Source organism: Silurus aristotelis (genome assembly GCF_946808225.1).
Source record: "Silurus aristotelis genome assembly, chromosome: 26".
Classification (NCBI taxonomy): Eukaryota; Metazoa; Chordata; class Actinopteri; order Siluriformes; family Siluridae; genus Silurus; species Silurus aristotelis.
In genome coordinates this window covers 17,097,100-17,116,948 of record NC_139599.1, presented here as the reverse complement: position 1 = coordinate 17,116,948, position 19,849 = coordinate 17,097,100, and the positions used below count along the sequence as shown (strand labels likewise).

At 39.5% G+C, this 19,849-nt stretch overlaps 2 protein-coding genes across 3 annotated transcripts in view; both read left to right on the top strand.

Annotated features, from left to right (window-relative positions):
• LOC310720411 (serine/threonine-protein kinase/endoribonuclease IRE1) overlaps nt 1-3,053 on the top strand; it is a 4,023-nt gene extending 970 nt beyond the window's left edge. The window contains exons 2-8 of one of the 2 annotated variants that reach the window (XM_083530964.1): nt 1-168; nt 388-918; nt 1,037-1,206; nt 1,363-1,583; nt 2,184-2,304; nt 2,608-2,693; nt 2,773-3,053. The exon at nt 1-168 is cut by the window's left edge and continues 96 nt beyond it. In XM_083530964.1, coding sequence (XP_083387090.1) covers nt 1-168; nt 388-918; nt 1,037-1,206; nt 1,363-1,583; nt 2,184-2,304; nt 2,608-2,693; nt 2,773-2,881 — 1,406 coding nt within the window. In that variant the 3' untranslated portion in view covers nt 2,882-3,053. The remainder of the gene's footprint in view (nt 169-387; nt 919-1,036; nt 1,207-1,362; nt 1,584-2,183; nt 2,305-2,607; nt 2,694-2,772) is intronic. The other variant, XM_083530965.1, reaches the window with a different exon arrangement.
• A 2,525-nt stretch (nt 3,054-5,578) lies between these two features.
• On the top strand, nt 5,579-19,397 carry LOC310720434 (globoside alpha-1,3-N-acetylgalactosaminyltransferase 1-like). Its single transcript, XM_083531004.1, has 7 exons — nt 5,579-5,876; nt 12,332-12,367; nt 12,713-12,739; nt 16,558-16,596; nt 16,911-16,943; nt 17,046-17,180; nt 18,422-19,397. Exons 1-7 carry the CDS (start codon nt 5,818-5,820, stop codon nt 19,110-19,112), a joined length of 1,020 nt encoding a protein of 339 aa, XP_083387130.1. The 5' UTR covers nt 5,579-5,817; the 3' UTR covers nt 19,113-19,397.
• The last annotated feature ends 452 nt before the right edge of the window (nt 19,398-19,849 follow it).

Genomic DNA, 19,849 nt, shown 5'->3' with positions numbered 1-19,849 from the left:
GCAGCGAATCATATGAAGAAATCGCTGCAGCGGGTACCAGGATTAGGAAGATGAGAGAAATATATCGGTCATTAAACAACAATGAAAGCAAAGCTGAATTCTATGAAGCCCTCAAGCAACAGGAACCACACCTTATCAAAGAACTGGAAGACGATTTCAGGAACTCAGGTCTATACAGTGTTATGTAGTTTTCTTTCATACACCTCTACATCTGAGGAACTCGATCTGTTGATACTCACAGTATACCTGATGGTTTATTGTGAAAGAATTGTGAATATTTAACACAAACTGTTTCTAATAAAAATCATTTAAAGATACTTTGTGAATTATTTGATAAAGTCTTGGTTCAGTGAGACTGTATTCTTGATTTCTTTTATTATTCCTCAGGAAGCACAGGATCATCAAAAGTGTCCAGTGAAACTCACCAAAAGCTCAATGAACAGTGGCATAAAAACAGCGACAAATACAGAAGCAAATTCGAGGCCCTCCTTAAAGATCCTGATCTGAAGAGCGTAGGAAACGGGAAACTTTTCATGTGTGTAGAGAATAAATACGAGATAGGAAGTGGAGCCGATGGAACCTGTGTATATATTGGAATGAGGGATGATGGTACCGAGGTTGCTGTTAAACGCATGATAAAGAATAACCATAAACAACTGAAGGATGAGATGAACGTCCTGCGAGATCCAAAGCTGGAGCACAAGAACATTGTCAAATATATAGATTTCACAGAAGACCAGAATTTTGTTTACCTGTGTCTCCAACTCTGTGAGTATAATTTTGAAGAATACAAGAAAACTAAAGAAATGGACCAGGATGCTTTGAAGAAAATAACAAAGGAAGTGCTTCTTGGATTGAAAGTCCTCCACGATGCTGGTATCATCCACCGAGATATAAAACCCACCAACATTTTAATTGGTATTTATTTCTTTTTTTTAGCTATTTATTTAGCAAACTTCTCACTAACTGCTCAGCTCATGATCACAGTAAACACAATGTATAATTCCAGAAAAATAATTATGAATCCTTTAAATAGATGTTGATGGAAATGTGAAATTGGCTGACTTTGGTATAAGTCGCGAAATAAGTCGAGATGCAAGTACAGCACACACCTCAAGAGCTGGGACCCGAGGCTGGGAGGCGACAGAGATCCTGAATGGGAATGTAGATGGACCGTGTGGGTACAAGCTGAGCACTGACATTCAGGTTTGTCTCCTAAACTATTAAGTTTCAATCAGTAGAAAGTAAGAAAACAGAAAAAGTCATTAAAAACGATTTACAGGTTTCATTATTGAACTGCAAAAACCAACACTGGTTAAACCACCACAAGTACTGAATTCCAAAACCTGCTTGTGGTTGCAGGTGGCTGGAATGCTGGTGTATTACATCCTCTCTGGTGGTGATCATCCTTTTGGCAAACAGTCTAAAGTAGAAAAAAATATTCAGGATGGAAAATACCACCTAGATGAAAAGACTGATGTGGAAGCCAAAGATCTGATTGAGAAAATGCTGGCACCTAAACCAGAAGAGAGGTTGTTGGCCAAGGAGGTTGTAGAGCATCCTTATTTCTGGGACGACTACAGGTAGGATTTCTAAAACAATGTAGGATTCATCATCAGCACTTTCATTCCTCTCTTTTTAAAAGGGTAGAATTTGTGTTAAAAATGACCAAACATGAGACTAAAGTCATAAACCAGTTTGCTCCCAATCTACACCTCAGAGTAACACAATTCTAGTTAAACCAAGCAGGTAAAGAGGTCTACCAAGACCATATCCCAGCACACACTCCATACATCTTGTCATTGGTGTGCAGTAACTTGTTATGCTCTTGAGTTCGGGAATGTTGTGTTGGAAAATGTACTTGCTGCGTACCTGCTAGGGAATCAGTGATGAAGTCAGAAGGCATTGGTGATCAGGATCCCTTATTATATTATCACTATTATTAGGCACACTGTAAATATTTATCACTTTGTATGTCAGAATTGTGGGAATAGACCCCTGCAAGTGCAGGTGTACACGCCTTTAAAAATCAGGCCAATCTGATCAAAGTGGTAAAAAACAGGGTCATGATGAAGACGAAGGTCAGGTGAACAAACAGAAGAAAGAAATGAACAAACTGATTTTGTAGAAACACTTGAGAGACTGTAACCCTGCAGTGATATTCTACGTTTGTTTCCATCCAGGAGAGACAGTTTTTTCAGGTTCATCGGAGACAATGAAGCAGTGCAGAAGTGGAAAAACACATCTCCCAAGCTTCAAGAAGCTCTGAAAAAATATGGAATGTTTAACGAATGGAAATCGAAGGTTTTTTTTCACTTTATGTTTTTTATTAACCCATGGCCAAAAGTTTGTGCACCTTGATTGTCACACCCATATTTTTAAGGGGAGACACAAAACTTGTTCCAGTATGACAATGCCCACCTGCACAAAGCTCTTATAGCAGTGTGAACACAAATCCTAATAGTGTGGAATAAATTTCTTGAACGAGATGTTGACCAACTCATACGCATGTCATGGTCAGGGGTGCACATACTTTTACTTTTTAAATCAGAACTTACATTATAATTTAATTTGTAAGATAATTAAACATATATTTTACATTTACAGATGTCAGATTTACAAGATCGTGAAAAAAAACTCCCCGATGATTTACATGGCCTGCTGCGTTTCCTCCGGAACAGACTGATTCATGAGTAAGTTGAACTCCATTGGTTTTCTTTTTTCATATATTTTTTTTAACTGCAGCTAATTTACTTTCTTTTCATTTCACAGAAAAGAAAAATTCGACAAAAACAACATGTATAAAGATTTATTTCCTGAATTTTATATCAGCGCAAACCAGTTGGCCAAAGAAATGGGTTGGAACTGGGAGGATAAGTGAGGGACATGATGTTCTTACCCTTGACCTTCCTGAACATCCCCCTGGGTTGCACTTGCTTTTAACTATACATTCAAATGGCTTAGCAATTTAGTAAATCCAATATATGTAGTGAAATGTGTGCTTGGCACAATGATGATTATTTTCATGTATTATTCAAATAAAGTGATTTTTTAAAAATTCACATCAATTCCACAAAACAGCTTTACAGAAATAAAGTTCATGTGCATTAAAAATGAAAGAAACACAGAAATTTATCGAGACATTCTGTCACATACTAATGAGGAGAGCAGATGAAAGTTGGGAAAACACATGAAACCAACAGATTGAAACCAAACACTAAACAATGACCAAAGTACCAAAAACCATAACCTAAAGGTGAAATAAGGAGAAGGTAAAAATCATAGAGCAACAACAAAACGCATAAGATGTGCAATTAATTTAATGTCTAATTTTAATTGTCCAATTGAAGGACAATAAGTGCTGTAAGTGTACCGAATGCTTTCATGTTCATTAAACAGGTGCGCAAACAAGCACGCGGCGTACTTCATTGTGGTGCGGGTGTGTGTGTGGGAAACAGTTTGTATTGGACGTCTTTGGATAAGATAGCATTGCATTTTTACTAGGAGACTACTTACTTTGAAACCCAAACCTGTTCCAGCATAAAGTGCACAAAGCCAGCTCCATGGAGATATGCTTCTTAACATGGGTTGGAGTGGAGGATAATCTTCAATAGAGCACCAACCCTTTAGAAGAAATGCTGACTGCACCCCAGGCCTCCAAAAAAAGCACACACCGTTTCTCAATTGTCCACAAACATTTCTCCAGTGTACAGTATATGCAGAATGATTGGCTCAGACAACAGCAAAGGGTAAAAAAAAAACAAAACAGTCGGAGACTCTATATGGAACTCTACAAGTGTGAACACAATTCAGACAAAAAAATGAAAACCAGGTAAGAAGGAAATGCAAACAATGGGGACAAAGAATGGGTCACATCAGAACACAAATACATATGTTCATGAGCATTGTTTATTTCTGCAGTATTTGCAGTGGTTCATGCTTACACTCAGTGGCAGCACACTACAGGAAATGCTGCCTCTGACTGCCAGTTGCTCCTCAGGCTCATGTTCAGAATCATCTGCGTATAGAACATACCTGTAACGAGTGTATTTACTCATCTACTAATTGGTAGCATTAAGAAAAAAAAACCAAGGTAATGATGTTTTGTAATTATTATTTTATTATTTTTATTTTTATTTGATCAGGATAGAAATAACAAATAATGATCTAAGACTAAATGCCTGGCTGGAGGGATGTTCACACTGTTCTGTGAACTGGACAATGTACACTCAGGTGTCCGCATTTCAGAGATTTTTTGAGTCACATTAGAAACATTAGAAACACGTAAACATACCGATTATTGGACGAGACACCTGTCATTCACCTGTATATCTTGTCCAATGATCGGTAAGTTTCCATTCACAAACTATACCTACTTTTTCCGGTTTGTCTGACTTGTCGTTGTGTTTTCGGATTTGGGAATTTGTTTTCAGATTTGTTAATTTGTTTTTGGATTTGTTAATTTGTTTTCAGATTTGTTAATTTGTTTTTGGATTTGTTAATTTGTTTTTGGATTTGTTAATTTGTTTTTGGATTTGTTAATTTGTTTTTGGATTTGTTAATTTGTTTTTGGATTTGTTAATTTGTTTTTGGATTTATTAATTTGTTTTTGGATTTATTAATTTGTTTTTGGATTTATTAATTTGTTTTCAGATTTGTTAATTTGTTTTTGAATTTGTTAATTTGTTTTTGGATTTGTTAATTTGTTTTTGGATTTGTTAATTTGTTTTTGAATTTGTTAATTTGTTTTTGGATTTGTTAATTTGTTTTTGGATTTGTTAATTTGTTTTTGGATTTATTAATTTGTTTTTGGATTTATTAATTTGTTTTTGGATTTGTTAATTTGTTTTCGGATTTGTTAATTTGTTTTTGAATTTGTTAATTTGTTTTTGGATTTGTTAATTTGTTTTTGGATTTGTTAATTTGTTTTTGGATTTGTTGTTTTGTTTTTGGATTTGTTAATTTGTTTTCAGATTTGTTCATTTGTTTTCGCATTTGTTAATTTGTTTTACGGATTTGTTAATTTGTTTTCGGATTTGTTAATTTGTTTTCGCATTTGTTAATTTGTTTTCGGATTTGTTGTTTTGTTTTTGGGCCCTTGAGCAAGGCCCTTAACCCTCTATGCTCCCGGGGTCCCTTACAAGGGAAATATCAAGGTCCGTGACATGGGGCCGCCTTCCCGTGGGCTCACCACCTGCAGGAGGGACCGTAAGGGACGGTGCTGTGAGGATTGGGCAGCAGTCGAAGGCGGGGGCCTGCTTAGACTGCTGCCCCCGCGACCCGAATTACGGATAAGCAGGAGAAAATGAATGAATGAATGAATGTTTTGTTTTTGGATTTGTTATTTTGTTTTTGGATTTGTTAATGTGTTTTGCACTTCTCGGCCACCGTAAAAAGAGACCAGTAGGAAGAAGCACAGAAAGAAGAAGATATAAATAAATATAAACACTGAAGACAGACACGTTTCGGTTTGAAACCAAGAAGAGGGTGCAGGGACTAGTTCATGCTGAAAAGAGTTATTTGCCTAACAAACACACACACAGACACACACACACACAGACACACACACACACACACACACACACACACACACACACACACACACACACACACTTGAATACACCACACCCATTCACATGCAGGCCAGTTCTATTTCCTTGTTGTCTGCATGTCATACTGTACATTACTACCGGAGACGAAACTTCAGAATCAATCTTCACTCTCGCACACACATATGCACACACACCACTAAACACACTCTGTACTGAAGAATCGTTCAATCTTTTGGTTGGAGAGCAGGTTAGAAGAAACTTCACAATGCGCTTTGGACAGATTTTCTGTCTGTTTTGTGCTTTTATCAGCTGTTCACTCATCTGGTAGGTCAATACTGGTATTATTATTATTATTATTATTATTATTATTATTATTATTATTATTATTATCATCATCATCATCATTAATATGTATTATTGTTATTATTATTATTGTTATTATCATCATCATCATCATCATCATCATTAATATGTATTATTGTTATTATTAATATTAGCAGTAGTAGTAGTATTGATGTTATAATTCTTTTAATCACATCTCTAAGAAGTTCCTCTTCAGTGACTTGTCTATAACACACTGTAGTGTCTGTGCTTCATGGTTGCAGAATCCAATTTCTTTTTTGTGATGTTTTTCTATGGATTCTGGTTTTATTTCCAACACAAATAAAATGATCTGCATTTTAGAAAGGGGTGCTAGTTTCGGTGAGGCCAGGGAGTTATTTTCTAACAAAAGAGTTGATCATTGACGAGGGAGTTTCTCCTGTTTCTCATACCTCAAAGCAGCATTGTTTTACCTGAGGTTTGTTAGGTTAAATGAGCACACATTGAAAGTAGATTGGTTCATTATGAAATAGGAACGTTCAGGTGTACTATACGTGTTTGCTCTTTGGTATGATGGCTTGGTGCATTTAAATATACAGTGAGGAAAATAAGTATTTGAACACCCTGCTATTTTGCAAGTTCTCCCACTTAGAAATCATGGAGGGGTCTGAAATTGTCATCGTAGGTGCATGTCCACTGTTAGAGACATAATCTAAAAAAAAAAAATCCAGAAATCACAATATATGATTTTTTTTATTTTTATTTTTTAACTATTTATTTGTATGATACAGCTGCAACCCAGCCATTAGGGAGGCACAAGCCAGTGCACTCTTATTGCCGGTCCCAAGCCCGGATAAATGGGGAGGGTTGCGTTAGGAAGGGCATCCAGCGTAAAACGTGCCAAATCAAATATGCGGGTCACGAATAAGAATTTCATACCGGATCGGTCGAGGCCCGGGTTAACAACGACCGCCACAGGTATCGTTAGCCAACAGGGTACCGGTGGAAATTGGGCTACTGTTGGCCGAAGGAGGAGGAGGAGAGGAGGAAGACACCTACAGAGGCGACAGGGAAAGGAAAAGTGTAGGAGAGTGGAGGTTCGGGTTGGTACTTTAAATGTTGGCACTATGACTGGTAAAGGGAGAGAGATAGCTGATATGATGGAGAGGAGAAAGGTAGATATGTTGTGTGTTCAGGAGACCAAGTGGATAGGGAGTAAGGCCAGAAACATTGGAGGTGGGTTTAAACTGTTCTATCATGGTGTGGATGGAAAGAGAAATGGTGTAGGCATGATTCTGAAGGAAGAGTACAGTAAGAGTGTAGTGGAGGTGAAGAGAGTTTCTGATAGGGTGATGATCGTGAAGGTGGAAGTTGAAGGGATGATGATAAATGTCATCAGTGCCTATGCTCCACAAGTCGGCTGTGAGATCGAGGAGAAGGAAAGATTCTGGAGTGAATTAGATGAAGTGGTAGATGGTGTCCCTAGAAATGAACGATTGTTGATTGGGGCAGACTTTAATGGACATGTAGGTGAGGGGAACAGAGGTGATGAGAAGGTTATGGGTAGGTATGGCCTAAAGGAGAGAAATGTGGAAGGGCAGATGGTGGTAGATTTTGCTAAAAGGATGGAAATGGCAGTGGTGAACATAGGATCATAGGGTGACGTATAAGAGTGGAGGAAGGTGCACACAGGTGGACTATGTTCTATGTAGGAGATGCAACCTGAAGGAGATTGGAGACTGTAAGGTGTTGGCAGGGGACAGTGTAGCTAGACAGCATCGGATGGTGGTCTGTAGGATGGTTTTGGAGGCGAAGAAGAAGAGGAGGAGAGTAAGGACTAAAAGAAGAATAAGATGGTGGAAACTGAAGGAGGAAGACTGTAGTGTGAGGTTCAGGGAAGAGGTAAGACAGAGGCTCGGTGGTGGTGAAGAGGTGCTGAATGATTGGGAAACTACCGCAGGAGTGATGAGGGAGGCAGCTAGAAAGGTACTTGGTGTGACATCTGGAAATAGAAAGGAAGACAAGGAGACGTGGTGGTGGAATGAGGAAGTGCAGGGGAGCATAAGGGGAAAGAGGTTAACAAAACAGAAGTGGGATCGACAGGGTGATGAGAAAAGTAGGCAGGAGTACAAGGAGATGCGGCAGCAGGTAAAAAGGGATGTGGCAAAAGCCAAGGAAAAGGCATACGAGGAGCTGTATGAGAGGTTGAACACTAAGGAAGGAGAAAAAGATTTGTACCGATTGGCCAGGCAGAGAGATCGAGCTGGGAAGGATGTGTTGCAAGTTAGAGCAATAAAGGATGGAGATGGAAATGTGTTGACTAGTGAGGAGAGTGTGTTGAGAAGATGGAGGGAGTATTTTGAGCAGCTGATGAACGAGGAAAATGAGAGAGAGAGAAGGTTGGATGATGTGGAGTTAGTAAAGCAGGAAGTGAATAGGATTAGTAAGGAGGAAGTGAGAGCAGCGATTAAGAGGATGAAGAGTGGAAAGTCGGTTGGACCAGATGACATACCGGTAGAAGCGTGGAGATGTTTAGGAGAGATGGCAGTGGAGTTTTTAACCAGATTGTTTAACAAGATTTTGGAAGGTGAGAGGATGCCTGAGGAATGGAGGAGGAGTGTGCTGGTACCGATCTTTAAGCATAAGGGAGATGTGCAGACCTGCAGTAACCACAGGGGAATAAAGTTGATCAGCCACACCATGAAGTTATGGGAAAGAGTAGTGGAAGCCAGGCTGAGAGAAGAGGTGACCATCTGTGAGCAACAGTATGGTTTCATGCCGAGGAAGAGCACCACAGATGCCTTATTTGCTTTGAGAACGTTGATGGAGAAGTATAGAGAAGGACAGAAGGAGCTGCATTGTGTATTTGTGGATTTAGAGAAAGCGTATGACAGGGTGCCAAGAAAGGAGTTGTGGTATTGTATGAGGAAGTCAGGTGTGTCAGAGAAGTATGTGAGGGTGGTGCAGGACATGTATGAGGACAGTGTGACAGCAGTAAAGTGTGCAGTAGGAACGACAGACTGGTTCAAGGTGAAGGTTGGACTGCATCAAGGATCGGCTCTGAGCCCTTTCTTGTTTGCAGTGGTGATGGACAGGTTGACGGACGAGGTCAGACAGGAGTCTCCCTGGACTATGATGTTTGCGGATGATATTGTGATTTGTGGTGAGAGTAGTGAGCAGGTTGAGAAGAGCCTGGAGAGGAGGAGGTACGCGCTGGAGAGGAGGGGAATGAAAGTCAGAAGGAGTAAGACAGAGTATATGTGCGTAAATGAGAGGGAGGGCAGTGGAGTGGTGCGGTTACAGGGAGAAGAGGTGAAGAAGGTGGAGGAGTTTAGGTACCTGGGGTCAACAGTGCAAAGTAATGGAGAGTGTGTTAGGGAAGTGAAGAAAAGAGTGCAGGCAGGGTGGAGTGGGTGGAGAAGAGTGACAGGAGTGATTTGTGATAGTAGAGTATCTGCAAGAATGAAAGGAAAAGTTTATAGGACTGTGGTGAGACCTGCGATGTTGTATGGATTAGAGACAGTGGCATTGAGTAAAAGGCAGGAGGCGGAGCTGGAGGTGGCAGAGCTGAAGATGTTAAGGTTTTCGTTGGGAGTGACGAGGATGGACAAGATTAGAAATGAGTTTATTAGAGGGACAGCGCATGTTGGACGTTTTGGTGACAAGGTGAGGGAGGCGAGATTGAGATGGTTTGGACATGTGCAGAGGAGGGACATGAATTATATCGGTAGGAGAATGCTGAGGATGGAGCCACCAGGAAGGAGGAAAAGAGGAAGACCAAGGAGGAGGTTCATGGATGTGGTGAGGGAAGACATGCAGGTAGTTGGTGTAAAAGAGGCAGATGTAGAGGACAGGGTGGTATGGAGACGGATGATCCGCTGTGGCGACCCCTAATGGGAGCAGCCGAAAGAAAAAGAAGAAGATTTGTATGATACAGCTGCAAATAAGTATTTGAACACCTGTCTATCAGCTAGAATTCTGACCCTCAAAGACCTGTTAGTCTGCCTTTAAAATGTCCACCTCCACTACATTTATTATCCTAAATTAGATGCACCTGTTTGAGGTCGTTAGCTGCATAAAGACACCTGTCCACCCCATACAATCAGTAAGAATCCAACTACTAACATGGCCAAGACCAAAGAGCTGTCCAAAGACACTAGAGACAAAATTGTACACCTCCACAAGGCTGGAAAGGGCTACGGGGAAATTGCCAAGCAGCTTGGTGAAAAAAGGTCCACTGTTGGAGCAATCATTCAAAAATGGAAGAAGCTAAACAATCTCCCTGTCAATCTCCCTCAGACTGGGGCTCCATGCAAGATCTCACCTCGTGGGGTCTCAATGATCCTAAGGAAGGTGAGAAATCAGCCCAGAACTACACGGAAGGAGCTGGTCAATGACCTGAAAAGAGCTGGGACCACCGTTTCCAAGGTTACTGTTTGTAATACACTAAGACGTCATGGTTTGAAATCATGCATGGCACGGAAGGTTCCCCTGCTTAAACCAGCACATGTCCAGGCACGTCTTAAGTTTGCCAATGACCATTTGGATGATCCAGAGGAGTCATGGGAGAAAGTCATGTGGTCAGATGAGACCAAAATAGAACTTTTGGGTCATAATTCCACTAAACGTGTTTGGAGGAAGAAGATTGATGAGTACCATCCCAAGAACACCATCCCTACTGTGAAGCATGGGGGTGGTAGCATCATGCTTTGGGGGTGTTTTTCTGCACATGGGACAGGGCGACTGCACTGTATTAAGGAGAGGCTGACCGGGGCCATGTATTGCGAGATTTTGGGAAACAACCTCCTTCCCTCAGTTAGAGCATTGAAGATGGGTCGAGGCTGGGTCTTCCAACATGACAATGACCCGAAGCACACAGCCAGGATAACCAAGGAGTGGCTCTGTAAGAAGCATATCAAGGTTCTGGCGTGGCCTAGCCAGTCTCCAGACCTAAACCCAATAGAGAATCTTTGGGGGGAGCTCAAACTCTGTGTTTCTCAGCGACAGGCCAGAAACCTGACTGATCTAGAAAAGATCTGTGTGGAGGAGTGGGCCAAAATCCCTCCTGCAGTGTGTGCAAACCTGGTGAAAAACTACAGGAAACGTTTGACCTCTGTAATTGCAAACAAAGGCCACTGTACCAAATATTAATATTGACTTTCTCAGGTGTTCAAATACTTATTTGCAGCTGTATCATACAAATAAATAGTTAAAAAATCATACATTGTGATTTCTGGATTTTATTTTTTAGATTATGTCTCTCACAGTGGACATGCACCTACGATGACAATTTCAGACCCCTCCATGATTTCTAAGTGGGAGAACTTGCAAAAAAGCAGCGTGTTCAAATACTTATTTTCCTCACTGTATATCTCAGTACTATCTGTATAGTTGGTCCGAGACAGTAAGGAGGTAATAAAAACTCAGACGTCATCTCTCAGCTTGGTTTAATACATGATACATTGAAGGTAGGGGTAAAGGCAGTCTGTGGTTTTTCCACCACTTGTTTCTCAGGTTAGCATAGTTAGCATATCAATAGCGTAGCTATTCATTAGATTTTCATTCAACTTCTTTCAAAATGTATTGTAACCAGTGGAGTACTAGTGACGTAAAACTTTTATAGAATACTTCATAGTATATATTTGAAGAGAAGCAATCCATCCAGTGGAGAAACGTATATATTATACGTTTATCTGCTGGTGTTTAGGATTCTATTGCTTAGCTGCCATTTTAGTTGTAACTGAAGTAACATAAGTATTCAGACGTGTTAGAGTTGACTGTATAATTAACTTAATCCGGTTGGTAAAACATGCTTTCAAACCGAAAACCTGCATTTTTTGTGAAATTCTTTCATGTGGAATCTACTGGAAAAAAAAAACTGCATGATGCTGCAATGTAACTTTTCTTTTTAACATACTGTAACTCCAAGCACAGGGTGTTCTGAACTAGTGAACTCTCAGTCTATCAGAACTCTCTCGGATGCAAATCGAGCTTAGTGTTTATGGGGTTTTTCATACCATTACACCTCCTGTTCAATCAGACTTATAACAGAGCGTATACTTGGCAGAGTTCTGGCAAATTAATATAACTACAATATTGTGTGTGTGTGTGTGAGCATGTTAGAGACCATGACAGGCATGCTTGGAGGGTGCATCATGTGATTTCTCAAAAACAAAAATGGTGAAATTACAAAATAGTCTGAAAAAATACAGATTTACTACAGATTACATGTTTTGGTCTCAAAGAACCTGCTGTTCCTTGTGGAATGTAGAAACTTGTAGCATGTGGCATGTGCCTCAGTGTTGCCAGGTTTGTGGTTTTCATACATTCGATTGATTTGAAATCCTGAAAAGGATGCAGTGATTATGTCAATATATTTGCTTATATTTTGTGTCTGCGTGTTTGTGTGTGTGTGTGTGTGTGTGTGTGTGTGTGTGTGTGTGTGTTTTCTTTATTAGGTTTATTTACCACAGCTACAAACCTTCCTGGTTCAGGTAAGAAACACATTGCTCATGAATGTGTGTGTGCGATGCCACTCAGCTCATACACATGATGTTACACACACACACACACACACACACACACACACACACACACACACACACACACACACACACACACACACACACGTTTTATTTCTGCAGCTCAGAAATAATCACAGCTTCTTGAAACCCATTCTCTCTGCTCATACCGGCAGGTGATTTGTTCATACTAATTTGCCTTTATGAGCGAGTGAATGTATGAATGTCTGTGCCTTATGCCTTGTGGCCTTGATTTTTGCATAAGGCAGTTACTGTAAAAAGTGTGTAATAAACACGTGTGATGTTCTGTGTTTTCAGTGAGGTGTTGGAGTGCAGAGCGACTGTGTGAGTACACAAACAAGAAAATCCACAAACAGATGGATTGTACACCTGCATTAACACTGCATTAACCATTAATACACAACCTCTTTAACATGGCAGAATTTGTCCAAAAAAAAAATATATATATAATGCGATATTTCATAAAGGTATCTTTAAATAACAAATACAATTAAAGGAAGTCATTTTAGATAAAGTGAAAAACCAAATATTCAGAGATGACTGTTATTTGATTCTGGTCTCAGTTTCAAAAAGGGGCAATATTTTCTTCAACAAAACCTCAAAAAAAGCCAGTTGGCAGTTGTTTTTTTGGAAATTATTCCAGCTCTTTTTGGACTGAAAATTCAATTCAATTCAATTCATTTTTATTTGTATAGCGCTTTTAACAATGAACATTGTCTCAAAGCAGCTTTACACAGATAATGCGGTGATTAAAAATGAATATGTTCTTTATGAGTAAGTTTGTCCCTGATGAGCAAGCCGGTGGCGACTGGCGACTGTGGCAAGGAAAAACTCCCCGAGATGGCATAAGGAAGAAACCTTGAGAGGAACCAGACTCAAGAGGGAACCCATCCTCATCTGGGTTACACCGAATGTCCATTTGTGGCGGGTATACAATGTTGCGGGGTTCAGTGATGATGATCAAAAGCGAAGTGTATTTCTGAGTCAGTGTAGGAGACTGTTGACATCAACTACAGTCCAATCCAGGCAGGCCTGGATGAAGTGGGAAGATCCACGGGGGGGAGAGGGGCAGGAACAGTGGTCACTGGAGCCTCAGGAGCATGTTTAACTCGACCGAGAGAGAGAGAGAGAGAGAGAGAGAGAGAGAGAGAGAGAGAGAGAGAGAGAGAGAGAGAGAGAAAGAGAGAGAGAGAGAGAGAGAGAGAGAAGAGGGTGACAGGAAGAGAAGGATATGGATTATTAAGTGTACCTATTGTTGCATGAGAGTTAAAGTCACTGTGCAGTTTGGACTCCGGCAAGACTCGCTATGGCAGCATAACTAAAAGGGAGAACCAGAAGGCAACACAGACATGAGGGATCTCTGGGATAAAAGACGGCCCACCACATCACCATCAACAAACCTGAGTGAACACGTGAATGTGAGGGGACGACAGCATACAAATATCCCAGTTCACCAAACACTCTATATCAATGTTCCCTCCAGATCTGAGCCTTTACCTGAGAAAAAATCTACTGATTAAAGGCTTGACTGAATAAATATGTTTTCAACCTCGACTTGAACACTGAGACTGTGTCTGAGTCCCGAACACTGGTTGGAAGGCTGTTCCATAACTGCGGGGCTTTATAAGAGAAAGATCTGCCCCCTGCTGTAATCTTCATTATTGGAGGAACCAACAGATAGCCTGCACCTTTTGATCTAAGTAGGCGTGGAGGATCATACTGGTACAGAAGTTCACTCAGATACGGTGGTGCGAGACCGTTAAGTGCTTTATATGTCAGTAGTAGAATTTTATAATCAATGCGAGATTTGATTGGGATCCAGTGTAGACTGATTAATACAGGGGTGATGTGGTCATATTTCCTAGATCTAGTGAGGACTCTTGCTGCTGCATTCTGAACTAACTGAAGCTTATTTATGCATTTACTCCAACACCCAGACAGTCAAGCGTCTAAGTAGTCTAATCTAGAAGTAACAAAAGCATGAACTAGTTTTTCTGCATCCTGTAACGACATCATATTTCAAATTTTAGCAATATTTCTAAGGTGAAAGAAGGCGATACTGGTAATATTATTCACGTGAGCCTCAAAGGAAAGACTCGAGTCAATAATCACACCAAGGTCTTTGACAGCCGTACACGCTGAAACAGAAACACCATCCAGAGATGTTAGGTAATCGGAAAGTTTGCTTCTAGCTGCATGTGGTCCTAGTAAAAGTACTTCCGTCTTATCTGAGTTTAGCAGAAGAAAGTTATCGAGCATCCACTGTCTAATGTCCTTTACACATTTTTCAACATTGTTAAGCTGATCTCTCTCATCTGGCTTTGCTGAAATATATAGCTGTGTATCATCAGCATAGCAATGGAATCTAATACCATGTTTATGAATAATTTCTCCAAGAGGCAGCATATATAAAGAGAAAAGCAGAGGGCCTAAGACAGATCCTTGAGGAACACCAAACTTTACCTCAGAGAGTGTGGAGAACTCACCATTAACATCAACAAACTGATAGCGATCAGTCAAATAAGACCTGAGCCAAGAGAGAGCCGTTCCCTTTATTCCAACAACGTTCTCAAGTCTAGCAAGTAGTATAGTGTGATCAATGGTGTCAAAAGCTGCACTAAGGTCGAGCAAAACAAGTAAGGAGACAAAACCCTGATCAGAGGCCAATAACAGGTCATTTACCACCCTAACTAGCGCCGTCTCTGTGCTATGATGAGGCCGAAATCCTGACTGATACATTTCAAAAATATTATTCATAAGTAGGTGTGAGCATAACTGCTGTGCTACAACCTTTTCCAAAATTTTGGCTATGAAGGGGAGATTTGATATTGGTCTGTAGTTGGACAGCTGACATGGGTCAAGGTCAGGTTTCTTAATTAGGGGGTGGATAACTGCCAGTTTGAAGGATTTTGGTACAAAACCAGTGCTAATGGAAGAGTTTATTATTTTTAAAACAGGTTCAATTACCTCTGGAATGATCTGTTTAAAGAAACTTGTAGGCAAGGGATCGAGAATGCAGGTTGATGATTTTGATGAGGAAATTAATGAAATTAAGTCATTCTCGTGAATAGGAGTAAAACTTTGTAATTGATTGTCTGTTATAATTACACTGCTGTCTACAGGGTTACTTGTAAAATAATTTGGATTTATATTAACCGTCTGGATTTTTTGCCTGATGTTTTCAATTTTATTATTAAAAAAATGAGGCCAGCGGTTCTAAAAAGTCACTCACAGGCAGTAGATGTTGGTTGGGGAGTGTTGAGCCTTAATGACATCATCAGTGGTGCAGAATGTAATTGGTAACGCTCATTTCAATTTAAATATAGCGGAGTAAAAAGTACATCTACTGAATCGTAAATGTAGTTAATTAGAGAGTCAAAGTTACATCTACTGTATCTTGGAAACTCAGTAAAACTAAAAAGTAGACAAAAAAATAAAAATACTTAATTACAGAAACAAAATAGATTTACTCAAATTCATTACAGCATTCCTTATGGGCCACATTTACAACATGTTGGCACAGGGCTCTCGACTGCATCATTTGCATAAACTGGCACATCGTTGCAGGGTGTTAGTGATCTAATAAACACAACCAGGAAACAAGTTGCGGTTGCGGTTGAATCATTTACAATTTGATTTATGACATGTTCCTATTATCATTTTTGTCACAAGAATCTTTTCCTCATCAACTCAGTTTAAGTGAAAAGACTCTAATGTGACTCTCAGCACACTGATCTATTGATAGAATGATATTAATCACTCAAACTCTTAAAAATTTCATGAGCCCAAATCCTTATTTTTAACTACTTTAAAAAATAAAGCACTCAAACAAGGTTATGGGTGTTGTGGCGAGTTCGAGTCAGGAGAATACTGACATTCAACTGTATGCTGGTGATAAGTAGATACACCAAGTGCCAATCACAACGACCCTGAAGATATTTGAGTTAAAAATGTAGTGAAGTTACAATAAAAGTCTCCCCAAATTACAATACTTCAGTAAAGTAAAGATACATGAAAAAGTGACTATGTAACAAATTACATTTACTTCCTTACTGTCCACAATTGACTGTGACTGATATACAATATGAATATGTATAGTTCTATAAAATCATGCAACAAGTCTGTATCTTATTGTCTTTCAGCAATAAACATGCCACTTTGGACTTAATCTTTCCTGCGGGGTGAGTGTTTACACCAACTGATCTATTTCCACTCACATGTCCGCTAATGAGCTATACAACACAATACAACACAATACAATACATTACAATACAACACAATACTGTATTACTGTATACAATAATACAACACAATACTGTATTACTGTATACAATAATACAATACAATACTGTATTAGAAGGTGCAGATCAATACAGACGATAACAAATAAGATTCGACAGTTAAACTGTGCTGCGGTGTACAAAATGAGTACAAAATAGTGTTTATAATGATCAGATAATAATCATAATATAATATTTATTGCTTTTATTAATAGGGTTGCATGCACTCAGCCCAGTGTGCATACAAGGTAAATAAACATGTTTGCATAAGAACAGAAAACACTTATAAAACAAGTTTTTTATATCAAGTGTTTGTGTGCATGGGTGTGATTGTTTGTGTACTTTGTCAGTCGGCAAGATGTTTCCATGTCGACCCCGTGGTCCGCTCCAATCGTGTGGGAAGAAACATTCGATTTGGTGGTGATTGACAACATTTACAAATACCAGAACATCACAGTGGCAACCACCGTCTTCGCCCTGGGGAAGTAGGTCTGATATGTTATTTATTTAAAATGTGGTTGAGCGCAGGGTTTCCAAGTGGCAGAGAAATCAGTTCGGTCTCTTATTTGGAAATCGCATAATCAATTGATATTACCCATGACCTTGCGGACATTAGAGCAAAACTGGCCATGCTTTCTGAGCGGGAAGGGCATCATGTTTCTACCCTACCAAACAACACTTTAACAAGCAGACGTACGCAGAAGATGGCAAATAACAAACTTATTCTGGTCTTTGCAAGTTTGAAAAGATTTAGTTGAAGTATATGAAGCATGTGTTAACTTTTACCTTTTCTATTTGGTCAATGCTGTATGATGCAGGTTCTGGCTTGAAGTAAATCCTGATAAAAATTCAGTTTTCTGAATTGCTATCAAATCGACAAAAATCTGAAAGTTAAATATTAGCATTATTACAAACTGGGCCAGGAAACAACAATGTTACGAGTGTAACATTAACAATCTGTTATTATTTTAAATTCTGACTACAAATTTTGACTTTCAGATCAGGAACGTAAAAACTACTTCATATTATAATCAGAGGACCATCAATTCCCATCATACGATTCTACTTATTTATTTGGTATATAATTAAGATAAGATAAGATAAACCTTTATTCGTCCCACAGTGGAGAAATTTCTCTGTTACAGCAGCAAAGAAAAAGAAATGCAAATATATAAAAGAATAGAGACATAATACAGTATACAGTATAAACACAACACAATGTATAAATACCAAGAAGAAAAAAGAGTAGTTACGCTAACAGACGTATTGCACACAGGTGATATTGCACGGTTTTATAATTTCTGTTATTGCACTTGTGCTGTTTAAAATTCTTGTTATTGTTATAATTGCAGTGAAACAGTAATAATACAGTAAAAACAGTGTATATTTTGGTGACTGGTTCACTGGGAGCAGCTCTGATTGTAAAGTCTAATAGCAGCAGGGAGAAAAGATCTTCTGTATCGCTCCTTCAGACACTCAGGATGTAACAGTGGGTCACTGAAGGAGCTGCTCAATGATGAAACTGCTTCATACAGGTGTTGAAAGCTGTTCTCCAGCAATGATGATAGTTTTGCTACCATCCTCCCTCTCCCACCTCCTGTACAGTGTCCAGAGGAATCCCCAGGACTGAGCTGGACTTCCCGATCAGCTTGTCCAGTCTCTTCCTGTCTGCAGTAGAGATACTGTTTAATTATTTTTCATTAACAAGCTGATTTTTTTCTTGCAGGTATGTACGTTTCCTGAAGGACTTTCTAGAATCTGCAGAGCAGCACTTCATGGTGGGCTACCCAGTGCATTATTACCTGTTTACAGATCTTCCAGATGAGGTTCCTGAGGTAAAGCTTGGGGAGGAGCGTAGGTTGACAGTGATTAAAACACCAAGCTTAAAACGCTGGCAAGAAATCACGCAAAGCCGTATGGGGATGATTGAGAAGTTAATTATAGAGAAACTCAGTAACACAATCGACTACATATTTTGCTTTGATGTTGACACTAAATTCCATGCTCATTGGGGGGCGGAGTCTCTGGGCGACCTTGTCGGCGTGCTGCATCCCTACCTGTTCGGATCGTCTCGGCAACACTTCACGTACGAGCGCCGTCCCGATTCTCAGGCCTACATACCCTCGGAAGAAGGAGACTACTACTATGAAGGAGCTATGATCGGAGGACGTCCTGACAAAGTGTACAAGCTGGCAAAGACGTGCCGCATGCAGATCGAGATGGACAAAGACAATCAGATCGAGGCAGTATGGCAGGATGAGTCTCATCTGAACAAGTACTTCCTCTACAACAAGCCCACCAAGGTGCTCTCACCTGAGTACATGTGGCATGACGAAATACAGAAACCCGACCACATGAAAGTGGTGCGTTTCTCACAGGTGATTAAGAAATACGCTGAGATTCGACCAAACCCTTAATGCACACTCTAATCTTATTGTATAGGTTTTTCACTTCTTCCCATTTTGAACTGTTGTGGGTATCTCAGAGAAAATAATTCCATTTCTCGAATTCTCAGGTCATCATCTCTCAGGTTTCAACCACAGCCACCACCAGGCTCATGTCACATAATGTAGCATTATAGAAATGTTATCATTCCGTCAACAGAACATCAGTTATACCAGATGAAATGTTTTGCTGGGTTTGTAGGCTATGATTTTATGTTTCTGAGTAAAACTTTTGTTATATAAATGCAATAAAAAAAATGATTGATGGAACTCTAACTTCATTTCACACCCTTCAGTACAGGAGCTGGTGATCTTTTTACAGATTTATTCTCTTTCATCCATTTTATTTGAATATAATTCTTTCGTGTAGAAACAACAAACATTAAACAATGTAAAAAACTCAGCATTGTTTGTTGGTGATCCACTGATTCAGTATGTTTTAGAAAAAGAAATGTGTAATTAGCACCCATATACAGTAGATTATTCAAAGAACAATACCTCCAAAACCTTTATAGTTTTTATGTTCCTATGCAAACAATAAATGTCACATAATGATTGGAAGCCACGGATACATGTACAGATTTATTTAAACAGATGAAACAACATACAGTTGAAACCACAATACAGAGAAACAATTAGCATAAACATGAACGCTGGAGATATATATATATATATATACACAGACTAATTGCAAGGCTTTGGACTACGCA

Excerpts from the sequence above, each read along its gene's own strand:
- LOC310720434 (XM_083531004.1), top strand. The coding sequence starts at position 5,818 with ATGCGCTTTGGACAGATTTTCTGTCTGTTTTGTGCTTTTATCAGCTGT. Across the intron at positions 5,877-12,331 it reads ATCAGCTGTTCACTCATCTG|GTTTATTTACCACAGCTACA; the intron begins GTAGGTCAATAC and ends TTTCTTTATTAG. Across the intron at positions 17,181-18,421 it reads ACCGTCTTCGCCCTGGGGAA|GTATGTACGTTTCCTGAAGG; the intron begins GTAGGTCTGATA and ends TTTTTCTTGCAG.